The 24,157-nt window shown below is 33.2% G+C and overlaps 1 protein-coding gene across 1 annotated transcript; it reads right to left on the bottom strand.

The window, feature by feature from the left end:
• Window positions 1–78: 78 nt before the first annotated feature.
• On the bottom strand, window positions 79–5,529 carry LOC129303317 (beta-1,2-xylosyltransferase-like). The gene is made up of 3 exons (XM_054942546.1): window positions 4,707–5,529; window positions 4,203–4,352; window positions 79–1,264 (listed from the first exon to the last, which is right to left on the bottom strand). The coding sequence occupies exons 1-3, from the start codon at window positions 5,415–5,417 to the stop codon at window positions 542–544; spliced, it is 1,584 nt and encodes a 527-aa protein (XP_054798521.1). The 5' UTR covers window positions 5,418–5,529; the 3' UTR covers window positions 79–541.
• Window positions 5,530–24,157: the final 18,628 nt, after the last annotated feature.

Genomic DNA, 24,157 nt, shown 5'->3' on the forward strand with positions numbered 1-24,157 from the left:
CATCGTAGTTGGAAGAAGGAAACAAGTTAGAGCAATTGCAGATCAAAGAAAGGACATAGAAGAGTCAATGACAAGGGATGAGATCACCAACCTTAGATTGACATTTACATACAAATTTTACACTACCCCGGCTCAAAGCATCAGATTTTCTGAATCGAAAGGAATAAGAGAATACAAAAATATGAGCATATGCAATCATCTCTTGTACTAGTACAATATGCATAAGCGAAGAATCGATATCAATATACAACATAAAATGAGACCTCATGTATGGCAGATGCTTGCCCCAGAAAAACCGAGTTACGTGCGCCATCAAGAATAATTTCTTTTGGTTAATCACATCCATAGTCAAATTCAGATTAGCAAGTTGGACCTCTCCAGCTAAGCGAACTTTGCTTCAACTAGAAATTAGTGATTGTGTCATCTACATTAACCAGATTCATTATAACGGCCAAAAATTGCAACATAAGCTATGAAGCCAATTGAATTTTCAATCACCTTCCATTAGGTTAGAGACCAGCAATGTCAGCACAAACAATCATCAACATCCAAGGCTTTTCACTATGCTGGTTAACTCATTGATAACAACTCCAGGATTCGCATATGACTCGTCAAGGTTGATGGCATGATACTCCAATCCTTTCCACCGGGCGATCAACTGAAAGTGCGGGCGTCTGAATTGGGTGCTGATAATCTCCAAAATAACAGTATTAGGCAATGCAGATACGATGTGAGTTAGACCAGCACCATGAGCACCAATGATAACTGATGCATCTTGAATGGCTTGGACCTGCTCCTTCAAGGGCATGTGTGCAAACAATCCATTCACAACGTTAATGTTGCACCCTTCATAATTAGATGCCCAGCTCTTCAAGGACTGAAAGACTTCAGGCTCATTACTAAGTCTTGATTCAACTTTACCACCATGACGTGGATGAGCTAAATAATCTTCACGACGAACAAAAAGGACATTATGAGTTGAGAGATGTTTGCTCACAATGTGTTTCCTTAAGGGTAACCCAAAAGATATTCTGATAATTTCTCCAAACTCCGATAGACGTGCAGTCTTCAGAGTATCAGGGTTTTGCCACAGCTCATGAGCAGATGCACCCTTACAATGAATATCTTCAGTAAGACCTTTAAACAGTGCTGTTTCATATCCCAAAGGAGACAGAACGGCATGGCCAAAACATACAGGACCACTGAAGTTTTTAGCATATCTGAGGCTCGAGAACAATGCTTTCCATGTCTCTTCCAGGGGTGTCTGAAAATTTTCACCAGTATTAGAAAAGTAGCAGGTTTATAACGCATTTCAATATTCTTTGAACTTTCCAATTTGCAACAAGAAAAGCAATTATATGTTTCTTCACAGATTAATTTAATTAAATGGAAGAATAGCAATGGTATTTAAGTAAACATATGGCTTCTGAAAGTCACACTTTAACTGGAATTGAAAATAAAAATCAGCTTCCATTCCATCCAATTAGTAATGCAAAAGAAGACAAGTATTTCAATCTAGATAGCTGCAGTAGAAATAGGTGTATTGCTAGCAAACAAGCAAAAATAATTTCTGAAGTTTCAACCTTAACTGAAATGAAAAAAATAAAACGACTTTTAACATCATTTTTTTTTTGGGCAAGCACCCAGCCCTTCTCAGTTTTTCAAATGAGAAAGTAAATTACAACCTTAAGGATTTGAGAATTTTGGGATTCAAGATTAGGACATTTCGCCACAAAAGGGTCTTTTGTTTTGTTTTGTTTTTTTAAATGATCTGTCCTGATTAGGCTGATTTATTTCTAAGTCAAAGAGGGTGCACTGCATGGCAAGGAGAACGGTGTCAACAGGTGTTGCTCTTAATGATAAATGGGCAGAAGGTTTTGAACGCTGTACGTTGAAAGCTTAAAGGGCTTAATTTCTAGATTTTAAGTTAAAAGGGGAGTATACAAACATCCCGAAGTTGCAGTGGTGATTTTCAATTTTTACAGAAGTCACTAAATACTGAATTCTCATTGCAATAAACACGTGGAAGTGAATTTTCCAAGTTGGAGATGAATGGAAACTAAGGTGGATCACTGGCAAACTAAAGTGTGAAGATTCAGTAAACTAATCAAGCAAACAATAGAATCACCATAAAAATGAGTCCAAGAGGATGACTACTCCATGAAATACCACCAACAACAAATTGAAAAGACTTGACACTTTTAGAATACTTTCTCGGTGGGACTTGCAGTCACAAGGAAGAGAACAAATAAGTGTAACAGATACTTAAATATCAAAATAGGTACACTTATGGCTAGCCTAAACACCTCCTATTTGGCAAAGAAGAACAATCAAGTCACATTTGCAGCCCCCAACAAATAGTTCAGAAAGGAATTTCTCATGCATAGCCCCAATATACCCAAAAAAAAAAAAAAGACATGAATTACGTTCAAAATAGCTTTTAAGAAATAACAAAAGTAATTGTCTAACATTAATAACTAATCCAGTCTATACTTTTCTATATCTGAAGCAGTTATGATGAGAAGCTGCAACCATTAGATAGTATATGAAACCAAAAACAATAAGAGCGTTGTGCATTTGCCATTCTCAACCACCTGAAAAATTACAATAAGAAGACACAGATCACATCACTGGCAAAAACAAGCGGCATGTTCAGTAGGTTCCAAACACCCAACAGAATTTTCACAACAGGCTGCAATTCCAACATCTTGTGATTGGTACCATCATGGGGCTGGCATTTGAGACTTGAAAGGGTATTTGGACAGAGAAGCTCATTAAAGTTACACTTCTTCATCAATATATAATAATAGTTTTTACCATCCTAATTGCCATTTGCAGAATACCAGGTTTTATTTTCCTTACAACATCTTTTTTGGGCTCTGTGATGTCAATGATAATAGAATAAAGGGAAAACATAACTTTGGGTTCTTGCACTTTACTTACATTTTGCTATGGATCCCTTCACTTTTGTTTCGGTGTTTTAAGTCCCTACACTTTTATTTTTCATTGCTTTAGGTCCCTCCATGAACAAAGTGTAGGGACCTCAGAGGGACTTAAAGCAATGAAAAACAAAAGTGTAGAGAACTAAAACATTGAAAAAAAGTGCAGAGATCAGTAGCAAGACGCGAACAAAGTGCAAAGACCTAAAGTTATATTTTCCCTAGAATAAACACACATCTCCAAAATAAATTTTATCCTGATGTTTGCTAATTGGCTCACTGGTACTTACATTGCATTCTGTCTGTAGAAGAGAATAGTTGACTTATTTGATTTCATTCATATAAGCAAGTAAATATGCACACAAAGTAGGAGCATCTATCAGTATGACTCATTATTATGCTGAAAATTATGTTATCCCTACAATCAATCAGAATGTGATTGCAATATTTACAATGAATTATGACTCATTATTATGCTGAAAATTATGTTATCCCTACAATCAATCAGAATGTGATTGCAATATTTACAATGAATGAAAGAATATTTCCAATCCCTAACACTGTCAGTACAAAGAATTTATGTCACTTGGCCAAAATGTAGAAAACAAGGCTTTAGAGAGACTACAGGAGAGAACAAAAAGTGACAATGATGTGTTTCACCCTAGAGTGAACAATTAAATAAGGACAACAATAAAATTCTTAGTTTCTCCGAGCACATAGATATCCAAAACCAATATGTTTAACTGCAAATAAACTTTTTCAATACTCAAGACATCCAATAAATGAGCCATCACATGTTATTCTTATATTGGTGGTGATTTATATTTTATTGAGCAACCATAGTTACTCTTTGTAAGTAATGCATCGCAAAATTTCTTCTACAAGCTACGAATTAAAATATTGGAATCCATGGGAAATCAACGCTTGATCCAACAGTTGAATTTCAGACAGATAGGAGGGGAAGGAAAAAAAAAAAAAACAAAGCCCACATGAGCATGCCAATCTCTAAACTTGTACCTACTCCAGTCCAACAAGTATTTTTCAAGGTTTATATCTAAAAATTTCAAGTTCGAGTCCTATTCATTCAACTTCTTACTGGAAACACCAGCAATGACTAACTATTGGAAGCTGCCTTGAAAATACACATTGCAAATTTGCTTCTTGTTTTCTTTTCTTTGATTTCGTTTGGAGGCAAAAGTTCACAAAATGACAGCATGAGAGACATGAAAGATACTAGTATAACACATAACTGATCATGCGTACCATACAGTGACCATCAACAAACACCAGATGAGGTCGATTAGGCAGGCTGGTGACTCTTGAAGAAACATAAGCACTGTACCAGTCCGTAACTGTGTGAAAAAGATTCGCATACTCAAATCGTGTCACCAGAAGGACGGGCTCCTCGATCCACTGCAAGTCAAGACCACACGTCAGATTAGAGGCTAGCAAGCAGTGGGTAGGAGAACCCAAAAGGATAATGAGACTAGTAAGCATATCAATAGAAAGAAACCATGAAATGTTTTATCTTTCCCTTTTTCTCCAATACTTCAATAGGTTTGTGATCAAGTGCATTCACCACTCTGATAACATAATATTGGTTCCAAATTTTCATAACATGTCTAAAATTAACATCTAGAAGCTTAGAGATAAGAACGATCTAGAGCTAACAATACCTGCAAACGCTGAGGTGACCAAAGTGGACAAATTAACACACATAAAATTAAAAGATGATACAACTTCCATTTTTCCTAGAAACCTCGTTACCTCATCACAAGCAAATTCCTTATCTCCAACGACCCGAATCGAACCAATCAAGTCACGCATTGTATGCCTCAAAATCTCACCTTCAGGCACATACCGATCCAAAATCTCTCGGCTCACGAGCCTTTTCTCACCATTAACAGTCCATTCTTTCCCCACAACCTCAAACGCACCGTCTTGAAACACAGGAAGTTCATCCTCCTCCGTCCTCCCAATGACCTCCTGCAACATCTCACCTCCTCTCGACATCACAATTCTCTCCGGCACCATCCGAAGCTTCCCTCCCTCGCATATCGAGCTCCGCAGAGTCTCACTGTACCAACACCGGAACCACCCGCTTCCACCGGCGGAGATATTGGGTTTGGGAGAGAGGAGATCAAGGCGGCGTGTGAAGCCATTACCAAAATAGGCTTCGCAAGAGTGCAAGGGTACAGAATTAGCGGATTGCGACCAGGGGAGGTAAGAGGGAAGAATGGGCCAAGGTTTTAAGAAGTGGGTTTGGGTTTGGGTTTGGGTGTGGGTGTGGGGGTGGGGGTGGGTAAGGTGGGTTTGATGGTAACCCAGTAACAAGGGACGACGAAGTGGTGGGCGAGAATAAGTTGGGAAGCGAAATGGTTTGGATGAGTGGCAAGTGAAGTAGACGAAGATAGAGAGGGAATTGAGAGCGAAGAGAAATATGAGGATCTTCATAAGCAGATCATTTCTTATGTTCATCGCTTATTTCCCCCTCCGAATCTGCGATGACGGAGGAGGAGGTGCGTGCAGCAGCGAGCCCGGAGCGAGATCGAAGATGTTCGGCCGTCCGGCAGGAAGTGGAGATATTGAGAAGAGTAACCAATTAACCAACCTTGTATTTTGCGTTAAATTACACATGACTGCCCTTTAATTTAAAATTATACAATTTAATTTAATCCATTAATTTTTTTAAGAATATTTTATTTAAAAAATTAAAAAATTATTTTTAAATTAAAATTTATACTTAAGCTAATTTTACTTACTGCTATACCCTTTCCCACCTCTTTTCTGTCACTAGCCCTTGGCTAATGTTCATCACTCAACCCCTCCATATAAAATTAACTATTAAATAATATAATCAATTAGCCAATATTTTTATTGAATACAGAATGATTGTTGTTCTGTCTAGTTTATTTTAGGAAAAATTACAGCGAAGCACATATGGGGCATTTAATTTATAGAGAATGACTAAATAATTCTAAATTCATGTCATAGGATTAAGGGATCAAAATGTAATTAATTTTTAGTGTAAAAAGATAAAACTATTCCTCATTTTTTTTACAAAAAAAATCTCATCACTATCATCGATTGGGAGACAATTTTTTTTTTTTTGTTAAGTAGACAAGGTAGAATTTGAATCCACATCCTCTTAACTACTAAAAGAGATAATTAGCCACTAGGCTAACAATCCATTTTAATTATATATATAACTTTGTTTTCACTTTCCATACTAATATTTATATATTCAAACCCCACATTTTGGTTATTGGTACACTTGACTACTTTAAAGAATGTCTCAATTCTCTTCACCCATTCCTCCGTCATGGATAGTTTAAGGTCACCATCAAATATGGGAGGGTTAAATTTCTTAAAAGTTTCCCATACATTAATAATGGAGGCGGGGCTCACTGTTGCTCCTGCCTAGTCCCCTCCCTCCTATGCTTATGATCTCTAGGAATAGTAGGATGTGAAAAATTGCCTTCCCTATGTGACTCTCAATGTGGGTGCCCTACCACTATTCTCAATAATCTTTTGCCTCTTGAGCTTAGTCAAATCTTGTTCTTGTCTTTGGACCTTGTCCGTCAAGGTCTTCACAAGCTCTCTCAATTCCACTAAGTCAAGCTTTTCGTTTGGCGATGAAGGTGGTGGTCACTCATGTTGGAACCCCAAGTTATCGTGAGTAACTAGCATCCTTTCTTCCCTCCTAAAGGATGTAGGATATATACAAAAAAAGTTAGCCTAACAAAATAATGGCCCTACAATGAGAAGCATTATAATAATATATATTGCCAACTGACTATATACAATGCATCACACTAACACAAAATAAACACACATATTAAATTCAAATAATAAATAGTAGTTCCAAATAAAAGTTTAAATTGATATCACCAAAACAAAGCCTCAAAACACAAGGCTCTGATACTAACATGTAACACTCCTAAATTTTAAATTGATTTTTCACAAATTATTAGTTTAATAAACAATTTTTATATCATTGAACCCTTGCCATAATGGAAAAAGATCTACGATGATAATACATAATAAAAATTCTTTTAAAAATCTACCATGGTAGAAAAAAACCTTTCATATAAACAAATCATTTTACAAATGGCCTACCATGATAGAAAGAATTTAACTTAATGAATAAACTCTATCATAGTAATTAAGATACCATTATAATAAAATGTTTCTTAATGGAAGACAATGCAAAACCATTCACATGAAGGGGAAATAGTTTTCTTTTAGTACAAGACCACAGTCAAACCATGCAAAAAACCAAAATTAGGTAATGTCGAATGCCATAAGACTTATACAATCATTAGATGGACTGTCAAATAAACAAATATCAAAAGTATCAGTTGAAGCCTTGTGGGCCATGATCGGTGCATTTGTTAACTTCTCTATAGGCATGATCAAAGTTTATCTCTCAATTACACATGGTAAGGTTTTTGATGTTACCAATAATGGCAGAGAGAGGATGATTATGAGAAGAACTCCAGTCAATGAAAGACAAGGCCTTTATAGAATTAAAGTAGATGTTTACTTTAGGAATCTTAGCATTTCGATAAAGGTTGAGACCTTTCAAGATTCCTATTAATTTCACAGCAGTGTTAGGTTGGTAACTGAGATTTTTAGAAAATTTTTTAATCCAATTGCCCTTATCATCTCTAATAAGACCACCACAAGCCACAATTTTATTGAGGTTGATAAGACCATTAACATCTAATCTAACCCATCTCAGATTTGGTGGAATCCAATTAGCTGTATTACGAGTGTCATAATTGCTTAGAAGATCCATTTTGGATTGAAGCTTCATGTCATTAATGATTTGTTGTGTGCATGTGAAAGGAATGTCATTGTCCAAAGTGTTATCCTCAGAGTAGGCTTTCTTACATCTAGCTTTCCATATGTTCCAACAAGCTTGTGCAAAGAGTTTCTACTAATATTATCTTTTCATAGACGTGCTGCCAACCTCATTTTTCGCATTCCAAAGAATCCAATCTTGCACAGAAAGAGAGAAGAAAGTATTAAACTTATTAGGATTGACCAACTTTTCCCAAACCTCTTTTGCTGCCTTACAATCTTATAAAATATAGATAGAAGAGTCAGTGGAGATACGACCAAAAAGGCAGGTACGTTGTTAAAGGTTATCCCCATTAGAGGAAATGTGCTTGATTTGGAGATGGTCCCAACTAGCTTTCCAAAGAAAGTATTTAATTTTTTCATACATGGGCTATTTCTAAATTGTTGACCAAATATTTGAATGATTTTGAGTCTTATGATCCTCTATAGCTTTATAGGTTGATTTGATAAAGAAATTGTCATTAGAAGAAGGCCTCCAAACAAGAATATCCTCCTTACCATGTCAATTAAGAGGTTGAATGTGAGCGATATGTTTGATTACATCATGTTGAAGATAACATTTCATAACATCAAAATTCCAACCACCATTAGCCTTACATAAATCAAAGACTTTGGCATGAAGAATATGATCAGTAAAAGGCATGATTGACCAGAGGGTCAGTTAGAGAGGTCCATGTGTCATACCAAAAAGAGATATGATCTCCTTTAACAACTTTCCAACCAATATCAGATAAGAAAACATCCTAAATTTTGCATATGCTATTCCAAGTATCTAAGCAAGAATTCAGTTTAACCACCATAGGAATAGTAGGTTTCCTACAATTGTATTTGTCACGTAGGACCCTAACCGAAAGATAGTCAAGTTTAGCAATGAGACCCCAGTAGAGCTTCATTATGAAAGCGATATTTTGATTTTTGAGCTTTTTGAGTTCAAGATCCCCTTTTTTTTTGTTAGAAGTAACATATTCCTAAGATAGAAAGTGGGAGTTTTTTATTCCCATCATTAGAGTCCTATAGGAAATTTCTAGAGATTTTTCTAGTTCAACTAGGACGTTGTCAGGTAAGAGCATAATTTGTATGGTAGCTAAGGATAGCCACAAGAACAAATTTAATGAGAACATATTTCCCTGTTATGTTAAGGTAGTGATTTTTCTAATTACCTAAATGCGAGTTAGCCTTATCAATTAAAGGCAAAAAGGTAAGCTTAGTTATTCTCTTGTGAATAATACAGATTCTTAAATATTTTTCAAGGTTGCTGGCTAGAGATATTCCCGATTCATCACTGATTTATAAAGCTATGTTGATGTTGACATTTCTGGAGTAGTAGAGTTTAGATTTTCAAGTATTGATCTTCTATCCAGAAGTGTGACAAAAGTCCAAGAGACATTGTTGGATAAAATGATCTTGTGGAAGAGATGTTTTTGTAAAAAGTAAAAGATCATCAGTGAAAAAGAGGTGAGAAATAGTAGGCCCATTAGGTGTTAGCCTTATTGGCTTCCATTCATTTTTATCTATACTACTAAGAATGCAATGGCTTAAATGCTCAATACAAAGGACAAAAGGATAAGGAGAAAGAGGATCCCCTTGACAGATGCCACAAGAAGGTGTGAATTCTTGAGATGGTTCACCATTCCATAGGACCCTTATATGTGAAGTGGAGATAGTAGCTTGAATAAGTTTCCTAAAGTGATCATTCATTCCAATAGACTTGATGGTATCATCAATGAAGTTTCAGGATAGTCTGTCAAAAGCTTTTTCAAGGTCAACCTTTATTGCCATAAAGCCTTTCTTACCAAATTTATTCTGCATAGAGTGGATAATTTCTTGAGTAATAATAATATTATCACTACTTTATCATCCTTGAATGAAGCTACTTTGATTATCACTAATTAAATGAGTCATACATCTATGTAAATGGTTGGAGAGAATTTTGGTGATGACTTTATAGCTCACATTATAGAGAGAGATAGGATGGAAGTCTTTCATACTAGTAGGGTGATCTATTTTAAGAATCAGAGTAATATACGTAGCGCTAATCTCCTTGATAGGATTAGGTCCTCTAAAAACCCCTTTAACAAGGTTGATAATTCTAACTTTAAGATCATCCCAATAAGAGCGAATGAACTTAGCATTAATACTATTAGAGCAAGGAGCTTTAAAAGCACTAATAGCAAAGGCAACATTTTTTATTTCATCATCAGTGACTTCTTTATGTAGAGTACATAGTTGGATAGAAGATCGAGGAGGAAAACATCTTTCAGTAGTGAGCTTAGGTCTATCTTTGTTATCTTCCTCAAAGAGATCTTCATAGAAAGAAGCAGCCATGTTTTTAAGGGTATTCTGATCTTCAATCCAATTATCATCCCCTATTTTGAGAGATAAAATCTAATTCCTTTTCCTTCTGATAATGGATGTAGTATAAAAGAATTTAGTATTTTGATCTCCCCATTTGAGCCATTTACATCTAGACTTTTAGAACCATATCAATTCTTCTTGCAAGAGAACTTTGTTATGATCTTCCTAAAGTGATTTCCCCAGTTTTCTAAGTAATTATCTCTGTAGTTCTTGCTTCTATCAATTCTTTCTAATCTTCGAAGAATTTTCATCTTTTTAGCAAAAATACTATCAATTTTTTCCTTGTTCCATTTAATTACAGAGTTGGCAAAGTTTTTTGTACTATTCTTCCAATCTTTGTTAGACAAAGCTTCTTTAACCACATGATGGAAAGATTCTTCTAGCATCTAAGTAGCATGACAATAGAAAGGTTTGAAGTTGTGTTCCTTATAAAGCTCCTTAAATAATTGGATTATAATCAGACGGTGATCAAAACCATATCTAAGTAGGTAAAAGGAATTGGCCCGCGGAAACTTAAGTCTCCATTCAATGTTACAAAAGGCCTAATCAAGTTGCTCTTTAATGTTTCCTTTTTTATAATTAAATCTATCACTAGAGAAGTTTAGCTCAAGGAGGTTGGAAGAATTTATGCCTTATTTGTATTGTTTCGTATACCTCTAGTTAATACTGCCCCTACCACTTTTGTCATCATAAGAAAGATGGAAGTTAAAATCACTAATGATGAGCTAGGGATCAGAGATATTAAAAGCAAGAGAATTGATAGAATGCCAAAGAAGATCACGGTTGAGAGGATTAGGGTCTCCATAAATACCAGAGAGTAAATAGGATTGATTATTCGCTAATATATTAACCCTACAATGCAACAATTGAACATTAGAATAAATATAATCAATGTTAATAAAATCATTATTCCAAAGAAGCCAGATACTGCTAGCATAGCAAATAGCTTCAACATGGATCCAGTCAGAGAAACCCAACTTTTTAACAATAGAATTAGCTTTAATTTTTCTAGTTCTAGTCTCAAGTAAAATAAGAATTTGAGTATTAAAAGATTTAGTGATTTTTTTTATATGCTTAGGAAACCTTTAGCACATGTAGCAAATTAAATTCATAAGGAGAAAAGGAGCAAAAAAACCTAAAAAAAGATTAAGCCTCTTGTATTTCCAATGGGTCCTCAATCTGGTCATCACTAAATTCATCATCCTCATAATCATCATTATGTATTGGCTTGCTATAGTCCTTATCCAAGAGATCATCATCAAGTATATCATCCTTATCACTAGCTTAAACAAGCTCATTTTGCATATTATCTGGTCTTAATGATTGATTATGAATTTTCATAATAGAGTCCTTATTAAATTGGGTTTCAGGTATAATACTTTGAGAATAATCTGGGTCTGGAGTCTTCCTGAAATTAATTTGAGATGAAGAAGAAGAATTGTATGGGTTTCCCTGAGTAGAAATTCCCCTTCTAAGATTAGAGTTATTCTAGAATTTTAGATTTAGAGAGAATATGGTTTTAGATATAAATTTCCCTTCACTATTTCCAAGCTTATTTTAAAAGCTGTTTTTATTCATGGACTTACTAAAAAGGCCTAGTTCTCTTTTATTACCTTTAACCATGTTATGAATTCTTTTGGAGGGCTTAATATTTGTGCTGTTGGGCTGATTATCCTTGGCTACCTTTTTATCCAAATTCAATTTGCTTGGCCCATCCTATTTGAATGCTGGAGGCCTACTATTTCTGGTCGTATCATGTTTATCCCTTAGAATTCTTGTTAGTCTCATCTGTGTCCTTAGGTTGAGATCTCTTCATACTTGTAACGTCCTTTCTCCTCCATACTTTTTTGACATTCTTCATAGTAGAGGCTACAGGTGGAACATTGGAGGTGATGTCTTTCTTTCATGCATTGTTTGTTTTACGATCTAAAGTAGCAAGGACGTCAAATCATGTCCTAAAAGAGAAGCTGAGGTCTCAGTTGTGACGTGGAGCTTGATAATCCACTAGGTATCTCGAGAATTGTGAATTTTTTGGATGCTTGTACTTCATCCCTTCTCTGTATTCGTCCTCCAGTATGTTGAGGTTGTTTTCTAACGTATTATGATTGTTTTTCAACATAACTTGCATAGTTCTTCCCTGGTTAGTCTCATTAATTTTGTCAATGTGTTGTTGAGATCTATTGCTTTATTGATAAGCATTATTCTCGTGTCCTGTAGCTTTCTCATCATTTTTGTTCATTGGATTATGGAGGCAACTATTTTTATTATAGCTCGTCTCTAATTAGAAGCCTAGGCACTAATTTTTTTTTGGAGATCAACTTTGACACTAATTCACATGAATTTAACTCTTTTTGTTTCCCCTTGTTCATTCTTGTAGACAGATTCAAATAGTGAGTTTGAGTCAACTTTCAGTATTTTCTCTATGCAATTTCCCAATCTCTAGAGAATTTCTTTATCGTAACATTGAATTGGAACATTTGTGAGCCTAACCCATAATGCAATTTTCCCTAGTATATTAGAGTTTGGGTTGAAGTTGGGTGACTAGCATTGCACCAAGATATAGTGATAAAAAATCACCCATAGACCACCAGTAAGAATTATATCATAAGCCTATTGATCTTTAGTTCTAATAATACAATAACTATTAACAATATCTATTAGCTCAAAGTCTTTTAGCTGCCACATTTTTGCTAACCTAAGTTTGAGAGATTTAAGATTGAGATGTAAACCCAATGTGTTGATAACTATGGCATCCATCTAGGGTAGGTATATGTTTTTCCATTCTTCTTTAGAAATTATGAAAAACTGGGTATTGTTCCATAAGTTTTATTGTTCTTTTAGAAGGTGACTAATCTTGATATAATTCCTTAGCTAGATCTTCATTCCTATGACTTATATCTCTCTTAATGTTAATGCTATAGCAGCTATTATATCCAATCAAGAAGTCTTTGTATGAGATGGGAGCTTTAGTTATGTGGAATGAAGTTGGTCTAGTATTATTTGAATTAATTGCATTGTTAACATTATGCTGTAAATCTAGTAGTTGATCAAAAATATTCTCAGTCATAGTAGGCTTGATAGATTGAGGCTGGAATTTTGTTTACTATTACATTTCTGAACTCTTTTCATGCACCATCTCACATGGCTTTGAAATGTTTCTTAGTACTAAATCCATTTCTTCTTTAGATGCAATGGGTTCTTAATCTCCTTCTAAGATATGGAAGTAGAGAAGATGAAGTTAGGATCAAGCTGCAGTTTGGAATTTATAGAACAGAACAAGAAGATGAAAGACAGATCAAGGAGTAAGAGAGAAGATAGATTTTCTCTTCAAGGACTAGAGAGAAGGTGGAGCTTTTCACTCTAGAAGATCTTAAACATAGGCGGGTTAACTTTTGCTTAGCACCTTGTCCTTTCAAAATTAATATAAGGAAAAATAGTTTTGAAATTAAAATCTATCATAAAAGCCTAGCCCAGGGTGACAAAATCTTAAACAATTTCTAAATGAAATTTTTTGACATAACTATATGACCTAAAATGTATATCCAACTCAATATACGAGTCTTGTTTAAGTACTAGCATTTCCAAAACAGATACTTGTTTAACAATACCTAAAATAGGTCTAACATAAGTTCATCATAATCTGACACTTGTCCTTAATAAAAAATGGTTATAGGATGTACACTTGTCCTCAACATAAATACATTTACTAACTAATCAACACTTACAAGTGAATTTTATTATATCACTAATATTCCAAAAAGCAATTAGGACCATGAGGGGCAGACAAAATTCTCATAATCAAGCATAATATTTTGTATCTAAGGCCATGAGGGATAGACAAAATCCTCATGACATAACCTTCAAATCAAAGATCAAGAAGGATAGATAGAATCCTCTTAACCATATAGATGCGTCAAATCAAATATTAGAGACTATATGCTCTACAAAATATTATATATTCTAAGTTGGCGCAATATATATTGCATAAATCAAAATAAGAGACAATAAGAAAGTGGTGTCTCACCCAAATTCACAACCCTAGTGCTTCTCTAGCCGAACTCGCTCCTGTAAAAATATTAACCATAGGGAATGAAATTTAAAAGTTCCAATAACCAAAAACTAATATGTAATGATGTATATGGATGCCATTAATCATGTCATTGCTAAGTAGGCACATAAAACATTTAACTGAATAATATTTATAAACAAACTAAACAAATATTTAATTACATGACTATACTTTATATCCTCATTTTACCATGCGTAAACACCAAATTGTTGGGCTAAAGGTGAGTTAAACTAAGCTACATGTCACTCATTGGGTCTAATAAGTGCTTACTACGTGGTAATATTTAACTAGACAAAAATTCTCAATAATAAAATATTTTAAAATATCCCAACAAGTCATGTGTGTTTCAAACAATGCAACAAAACATAATGGTTTTTATGTTATATTTATATTTCCAAACAAATATGATTTTTCAAACAATCAAAACACCACATAATTAACCATAAACACATAAATCCCACCAAACATTAATTATGGTTACCTCGTGTCTTTGAGAACATGTTTCCTTTCACAACACCACTTCCTCCACTTCTTTGGTCAATACAATCTATATAATCATTTAATAATTTATGCATAATATTAATTTCATAATTATCAATAACAATTAACTCTAATTATAGAGTTAAGGAATCTATACCTAGCCCACACTAAGTGCTAAATCAAGGTTAGTACCTATTTTAAGTTTTTTAAAAATCCTTTCTAAAATTCTCATATCATAATAAACTATATTTAAATCTCAAATCACTCTTAATATCCAACTTTTGTTTATATTTTCATCCAAAAATAAATTAAAAATTTAAAAATTATCCTCAAGCCTCAAATCACTATTTCATAACCTCAAAAACATTTATATACTTAATTAAACTTCTAATAATCAAAAATATGTCCCAACATATCAAATCCAACATAAATTCAACATATAGGTCTAGAGTTAAACTCAAGAATTCTCAAATTTGAGTTTCAACCTCAAAGAAATATTTTATAGTATTTATTATATCCCTAACAACCTCAACATTTATTTTTAATTCATCATAACGTCATATTAACTATCCTATAAGAAAATTTTAATTAGAAGATTTACTCTACTCTATAAAATAATTATGTCATTAAAAGACTAATATTATTTAGGAAATATTTATAGAAGGAGTTTTGTAAATAAATAAATAATTTTTTTAATATTAATATAAGCCGAAAAATTAGAACTTACCTAACAAAAAAAAATGGACACTCCACTGTGTGCGAGAAAGCAAAGCAAACGTGACAACGGGAGGAATATGATATAAAAATGATAATGTGAGTCCCACAATTATATTTTAAAAAATGACTATGGATTTAAATGAATTATTCAATTCTATGGGTCAAGAGTTGTAATTTTCACAAATTGCTCATCAACCCTTTTTTCCTCCTAACACCCATTTCACCCATTTTCATAAGTAAAGAGATCACTCCTCCACCCACAACCAGCCATTTAGGACCTTTGTGGAGCCAAAAATGGGTACATAAAATAATCCTTGCACTTTTTTTATACATACATATACGCGCGCGCGACACACACACACATATATATATTTATATATTTTAGATTCTTAAATTATATCTTAACTAAGTTAATAAACATCTCTTATATGACTCTAAGTCTAAATTTAATTCATAATTAAATTCTTAAATAAGTGATTAACCTAAAAAAACCTTGAGTCTAATTTTTTTATTTTAAACCTGAAACAATATAAATTTTAAATTTTGAATCCTCAATAAAACTCACATTTCATAATTTATTTATTATCTAAAGATCATAATGTTACAATATGCTTATTATATTCTTCTCTTCTAAAACAACCAACAAATAATACCACAAAGATCACACAATCATCTTTCCTTTTATGCTCCCTTATTTTGAATACCATGATCTATCTATGCTTGTATATCACTTCAAAAGAATGACATTTGTGAATTAGGAGGCACTGTGTTCTACCACACCTTCCTAATAGCTTCACAGTCATGAAGAGTATGAAAAATATCTTTTCTCACCCATAATACATAAATCACAATCTCTTATAAGATGGATCTCCTTTTGAAACTTTGCTTCATTAGTTATTAAGCACCTAAGCTTCATCAACAAAAAGAAATTCCTACATCTTTGTGGTCTAAATCAATGAGCAAATTGAACTCTATTCAAAATTTAATGTGCACAAAGAATTATTAGCCAATTTTGCCATAACACATCCATGCTTCTCATATCTCTACCGAAGTTGCTGATGCCTTTGATAATGAATTACTTTCACTCCTGTTCTCACTTGCTCCCTAATGGATTTCATCTCACTCTGTACTCTAGACCCAGGCCTTTTCAAGTCTATATTTGGCATGACATTATCCCCACAATGATATTTTTGCCTACACTACTTGAGCCCGTAACGCATTATAGTCCATAATCAATCTCTCTCTAATTTTCATGAGAAAGGCTTGTTTCTTAGAGTGCCTTAATCCTATAGCCCCACATTTTTATTACTACATTTTGGATCCCAAACCACTAAATTAGGCACACTTCTTTTTTATTGCACCCTTAAGAAACCATCACATGTGAATATCATCACAGCAATTGGATGAAAGCAAAGAAGTCTACATGACATATAAGGGAGTCAGAAATCATTGTTTTCAAAAAAAATTTTGTCTTATGAAAGAAAGAGAATTTTCCATCTAATTGTCCAACCTATCTCAAACCTTGTTTAGTACAAATTGATAAGTGTCTTATGTGACATATGCACAGTAAAAGGGAACACTAAGGTATATTTCAAGATTATTTGCTATACTAAAACCCAATGCTTCACTTGATTTAGTATAGAAATTATGGCAACTTCATAGATAAAAATACTCTAGTTTTAGAGACACTAACACATTGATTAAAGGAGTTGCAAAATTTATGAAGGAAATCTTTGATCATTTACACCTAAGAAAGTTTTGCTTTTGCAAATATAAGTAAATTAACCACAAAAAATAAATGGTAAAGGGGAAAACCTAATTTATTAAGGTAAATGGCTCTCCATTTACCTTTTCCCATTTTAGCTTAGATCAAATGAGCCAACTTTTATGTACAAATAATAAATAAATATGGAGAAAGATGATCCCCTATTCTTGTGTCTATTGATGGATCAAAACCATATACCTTGCTATCATTCCATATAATGTGTATGGAGATGGATGAAATACAGTGCTCAATAACATCTACCAAGTTATTAGAAGCCTTAATTCTTTGAGGCATTTAATAACAAAATTCTTTTGAAATATGTTGTAAGCTTTTTAAATATCAATCTTAATATTCATAAAACCTTTCCTTCCTCCCATACTGTGTAGAAAATATATAAATCCGTAGGCAACAATAATATTGTTCAAACTAAGTCTATCAAGAACAAAACTGCATTGGTTTGGGGAAATAATCATTAAGAGAATACACTTGATGTAGTTAGCAATCACTTTTGTAATCTCTAATATTTTCATGGTGGTCTTTCTCTGAAATTAATACAATATATATTTAGTTAACCTCCTTGATCAATTGAGGATTTTGAAAAGTTCCTTAGACAAATTGAATGACCAAAAGGCCTACCATCTTCTATTGGGATTGAAAGAATAAGGTACTTAAACTATCAAAATAGGGTGATTTAAGCACATTTCTGTGTAAAATCATTTGCAATATATCCTTGTTAAGTAGTTGAGCCTCTAAATCACATAATTGCTCTGTTTTGTATTAAGAAAAACTAATAGCACATTTAGGTATTTTTAACATCCTGAATTTTAAACTTTAAATTTTTAAGTTTTTAAAGAGTAAATTGATAAAATTAAGTGATTAATAAGTTAATGATATTTTTAGATAACTAATATGGTTTTTAGATAGTTGGATAACTTGGAAGAGAGCTAGACTGAAATTCAAGCAAACCATGACACAGAGAGAAACCTAAACATGTTTTAGTCTCTTTGTGCCATTGACTATGGTGAATGCACCATGCGTCGTGGTGGATGCACGAAAATTTGCTTTTATCATATATGTGTTTATGTCTGAAAATAGAAAGGAAAGAGTAAATGTGAGAGGGCAATAAAGGAGGCTTGAGGTTTGTTAGGACTTACCTTTTAGAGCATTTTAAAGGCATTTAGAGCTTGCTACTTCCTTGAGTAAGTTTCTCATCACTCCTTTCCCCCTTTAAGCAAATTTTTGGCAGATTTAGATGTTGTTAGAGCTTGATTTCAATTTTCTTTAGGTCAGACTAAACCTATTAGCTTAGATAGAGCTTTAGGGAGTTAAATCAAGCTTTTAAACCTATGTTTATGGATTTTGTATTGGTTTTGGATTTTTGGTTAGGATTTGGATGAAACATAAGTGAAATTTAGGAGTTTGGGAGTAATGTGGGTGGAAAATTAGTGTTATCTGAGTAGTTGGTTGTTGAAAGGAGTGTAATAGAAGTATTAATGATATTAAAGTGGGATTTTAGGTATAATTGATACTCAAAAATTGATGATTAAGTGTTTAATCTTGTAGATTAAATATTGATCAGGCATCATTACTCTAGTAGACGCTTATGGAGCTAATATTTGACCATAGTAACCCTTTTAGTAATAAAAGGGTTGAGATAATTGAATGACCTAAACTTATTAACTTTGTATTTGGATGGATGTATGAAATTGAAAAAATTACCTCGATTACTATTTTGAACTAGTATATTATTGGTATAAATAATTAGAATTTAGAAATTTTTTGTGAAGTGGAATAAAATTTATATGTTTTCATATATAGGGTTTTGAAAGAAATTTATATTAAATTCTAATTCTATATGCATACTTGCAAAATTGTATGATATAGTATAGAAGTGATTGTTTGAGAATAACTCACTTATATATGGTTATCTGTGGAAATGTTTGAGCATGATTATTGTAAGAGGGTGGGAGTTTACTCTAAAGTTATCAGGAGATACTGCATGAAATTCATATAGTATACTGGCATTATGGAGGCCCTAATATACAGTCCTATTCTTGTTTGGAAGTTTCAATACTCTTTGTGATATATTAGGTATAGGACACCCTGAGTATCAAGGAAAGGGAGAATTGTGGTCCATAATGGGTGAAGGCTCTTTTGGCTAGGGTTGCCGCCCATGATTGGTGAGCTTGAGCTAGTCTAGTGATATAGCCTTAGTTCTATTGAATAATTAGCCCACAGATTCAGTTAGAGGAAACAAGAAAATTATAAGGTAGTATCTTGATCATGTATTTGTTGTGATTGTATAGCCATATGTATATGTATATTTGATATCTAAATTACATGTTTTATTACCACTTCACATACTCACAACTATTCTCATGCACGAGTAGTTTGACTAGATTATTTAATTACTGAGTCCTCAACTCAACCTGTAGTTATATTTTTCAACTAAAGGCTCCAATAGGGGCAAAGGGAAGGAAGGGACTATTAAGGATTTAAGAGCTTAAGTTCATATAACTCTCTCTCTCTCTCTCTCTCACAGTATTGTAATGAATATTATTTGATATTGATGCCAACTTAGGATCATACGCATGTTTTGGGGTCACTTGAATTGATATATAAATTATAAGTATCTCAATCTAGAATGATGTAATTGTAGTAAAAATGTTGTCAGAGGCTTAGATATTATTGTAAGTGATGTCATTATGATGTTTTATAAATGTGTGGATGGTTAAAAATTATTATGTGTAATTATTTTGTTACCTCTTGAATTATTATGAAAAATAGAGTTTTGATAGCCATATTGTGTTTGGAATGTATATAATATTGTATGATTATTCAATCAGGTTGTTTGTGATTCATTTAAATTGGTTCAAGTAGTTGTAAGGTTATTAGCATTAGGTTGGTGAGTTAGGACACCCTGGTGTGTGTTTTGAAAGGAAAATAGATCATTTTATATTTAGGTGTCTAACTTTTGAATGGTGAAGTGTTTAGTTAGAAACTGATGCCAATAGCCAGATGACTTTAGAGAGCTACATGTGGACACTTAAATCATTCGAATCAGACATTCAATAGCAAAACTATGCACTTTAAAAGTTAGCTGGAGGTGCTTTCATGATAGTTCATGATAGTAGCCATGTGCCGCGGTGCAGGGCTTAGTGAGGGACTTATCCCTTTGAGCCAGCCACCACAGCAGATGACACCTGCATGATGGCGAATGGAGCATTTTGGGGTTGTCCAAAATGCTCTTTTTGATGCTTGATTGTGATATTATTTGATTTCCATGCTTTCATTATTTCCTTTTTCTTGTTTTAAATTATTATTTGAGCTTAAACATCTTTTAAAAAGGGTTTTCTTGAGATCCTAATCTTTTAAATTACTTTCAAACCCTTATGTTATGATAACCTTATATAAAAAATTTAATTAATCCTTGTTATCATAACGGTGTTATGTGTTTCGTGTACTATGTTTTAGTAATATTAAGGTGGACATTACATATTCAATACTAGCTATGTAACATTCCAAGTTTCTTAATCTACTTACTTGTAATTGAGGGGATTTAATCATGCTTTTTGGTTGATCAATGTCAACAAATGTGAATTAACATGCTTTTGGTCATGTTTGCCTAAGTACAAGAAGACAACAGAGTATATTCATTTATGGAATGACAAAGAATCAAGGAATAATAGAGACCTATAATGTCAATGTACAAGTTTTTGGTGTGCACTCTACATGTCATGGTCTTGGATGTATCAAGGTTAGTGCTTTAAGTGAAAGGAAGGAATAGTTGTATGATAACTTATTAGATGTAATTAACTCAAATAAGATCATGGTATTGAGCAATTGGAATATGTTTAAGATGATGGCTTTAATTCAGGAGGACTAAAATTTTTAAGGTGGGAAGAATTTAACATCTTGAGTTTCTAAAACTTATTACTTGTGATTAAGGTGGTTTAATCATGTTTCTTGATTGATCAAGATCCAAAAATATGAAGAAACATGCTTGTAGTCATGTTTGCCCAAGGACAAGAAGACAATGGAGCATATCCGTTCGTGAATATAGTTAGTGCATGTGGTATGTTGTGTTGCAATTAGTATAAGTGGTATTTGACTGTGGACATAATTAGTGTAAGTGGTATCATGAATTAAACACAAACCTTAGTTGAATAGTCTAACACGTGGTCATGTTAACTGATAGACATGAGTATGATATATTGTTTTTGCCACTAAATGTAGTCACAACTTGCAATTATAAATATGAAAATAAGATAAAAATTAGGATTTTTGAGTTTAAGGTCTATAATAGTGAGAAAAAAGTTCTTACAAGCTTCTTAAGGAAAAATCAAGAGGTTTCAGGCTACTAAATGTTAATCTAAGGTGTGTGATTAAGATTTATACCCCCTCCTCTTCATTTTTTTAGTGAAAAATTATTGTCAATGATTTTAGGTCAAATGATAGTGGGAGATTGAAATTTCTTATTAGTAGATTTTATAAAACATTAAGGTAAGGTAAAGCTTTCTCTAGTCTCATTTAAGATGTTAATAGATGGATTTTGATTATAGTAGTTATTTGGCCAAACTCTAGATTGTTACAAGAGGAATTATTGGCATTTGATGATTAAAAAACTTAATTAGCTTTAAATCATTCCTAAATATTTGTAAAGTTAACCCCTAATAGAGTAAAATTTATGCTTCCAGTTACCCCCTCTCTATCTCACACACTCTTTTTTTATTTTCTATATTTTTGTCTAATTAAAATGCTACTTTGATGTCTTGTCTATCCATGATTGAGAATATTATAAACATGTCCATATGTGATTAAGACCACTTATTTTGATATGCCTCCTCTATTCACAACGGTGACCAGTTGTCCAAGTATAGGACTTAACCATGATCGATTTTGAACAGAGAGGACACTCCATTTCTAGGGATGCTCAACCACAATTGATCATCACCCTTCAAGTCACAAATGTGGATAAGCCTAGATAGAGGACCTATTTCTCCCCCAAACTTAATCTCAAGCCCCAAAACTCTCACCTACATATACTTTGTGACATCTCAATTTTTAATTCTTGAATTTATTATGATTAATTAAGATAATTAAGTAAGTTGACGTGGTTTGCGGTCAGAGGAGAATAATAAGTGTTTTTAGTTGAAATTTCAGGTATAATTTAAGTCTAAAATGAAATTGGATCACTTAAGGACCCAAACAAGTAGAGAAAAATAAGTTAGAAAGCCTCTACGCCACATATCATAGTGTGCCATGGTACATAGGGCCACCAGGCGAGAGCTGTCTTCTATATAACATATGCCGGTGTGTAGGGACAGGCATCGTGACGGACAGTATGAATTCTGTAGAAATAAGTCATGAACTAATGTGAAAGATAGAAAGGAAAGGAAAGGAAAAAAGAGGAACTCATATTTGCTCTTTTAGGGCACAATTTAAGGGAGGATTTAAGGAGGTTTAAAGCTTCAAATAATTCAAAGTAGATTCCTAAACCCTTTTTCTCCTTTTCTCTTTCATTTTCTCAAGGATTTGAGTTAGGGTTTAAATGATGATAATTTCAATTCATATAGGGTATGGGTCCGAACCCATTGACTCAAGTAGAGTTAATAGGAGTTTGTTAGAGTATTTAAACTTAGTATTAATGATTTTGGTGGTTGTTGGATGTGATTTCCATTAATATATGAAAATGGATATTAAATCTGTTATTATTATGATTGTTGAGGTATTAATGGCAATATGGGTATTCAATGAAGTTATGTTATAGATAGATAATAAACCTAATGGGAAAGCCTAAATGTAAGTAGTGTGGGCATTAGGTAATCTAGAAAAGGAAGATTAGAGTTGAAATGTGTGAGATTGGCAATGTTAATGAAAGTTAACTTGGTAAATTATAGATTGAGCTCTTTGACATCTATTTAGCTTGGGAATTCAAGCTTGGAAGTTATAACATTGAGAGATAAACCTTTGATCTCTCAAAAGTTTAAGGTAATCAAGGGAACCCTATTTTAGGTAGTTATACGTTAATTGATACATGATGATAATTATGTGTTAGTTTGTGAATTATGACTTGTGAGAAGTGTAACATGGGATGAAATATAGTATTACATGTTTTGCTTGATGTGTATAAGCATGCAAAAGTGTTAGTAAAATGAGTTTTTACAATAGTATAAGTAATGTTCCAAAATGAAAATCACTTGTGTTGTATTATGAATGAGTAGTTGGTGGTGAATATGAGAAAGAGGAATATAAGAGGTCAAAGTGATATGTTTATGTGTTATAAGTGAAAATGAGATTGATACTCACTTAAGCAGTGTACGGTCATGAGCCCAACGTTGTTGATGTTGATATTAAATAAATGAGATTGCTAAAATTGAGTGAGTATCGTTAATAGTATGATCAGTGGGCGGGAGTTTGCCTAGGGATTGGGAGTAGAGAAAAATTCATATGGTATTTAAGTTGCCTTCCGGTATACAAATATATAGCCTATCCCACAAAGGGATTGTCCCATAGTTTTTTTAGGGATTAGAACCTAACTTTCTTTACCAGTTTAATAAGGAGAATAGCCTAAGGTATGAGACACTCTAGAGATTCAAGAGTGGGATAAGCCGTGGTTTAAGAGTGAGTCATATGATCTTTGGCTAGCTTACACCTTACAATTAGTGAGTTTAGGTAGTCAGGTCACACGGACAAAACCCTATTTAGTGTTATAACCTACAATTTCAATTTGAGAAAATAAAGAGGATATAAGGTTGGTTGATCATTGCCTATGTAAAATATATGACGTATCACACATGTTGAGTTATGGCAAGTTTGTGTAGATAATGGGTCGTGGTCACATGTCTAAATGTATTGTGACAATACAACTAGTTTATGTGGATAAGGATGATATAAAATAAGTAATGATAAATTATGGTATGTGTGTAAGCATATTTTTAAGTACTTAGTTTTATATGCATATGT

The sequence above is a fragment of the Prosopis cineraria genome, unplaced genomic scaffold (assembly GCF_029017545.1).
Source record: "Prosopis cineraria cultivar Desert tree isolate PC_DT_omini unplaced genomic scaffold, ASM2901754v1 PC2, whole genome shotgun sequence".
Lineage (NCBI taxonomy): Eukaryota > Viridiplantae > Streptophyta > Magnoliopsida > Fabales > Fabaceae > Prosopis > Prosopis cineraria.

Excerpts from the sequence above, each read along its gene's own strand:
- LOC129303317 (XM_054942546.1), bottom strand. The coding sequence starts at position 5,417 with ATGAACATAAGAAATGATCTGCTTATGAAGATCCTCATATTTCTCTTC. Across the intron at positions 4,353-4,706 it reads AGGAATTTGCTTGTGATGAG|TGGATCGAGGAGCCCGTCCT; the intron begins GTAACGAGGTTT and ends CTTGACTTGCAG. Across the intron at positions 1,265-4,202 it reads TTGTTGATGGTCACTGTATG|ACACCCCTGGAAGAGACATG; the intron begins GTACGCATGATC and ends GAAAATTTTCAG.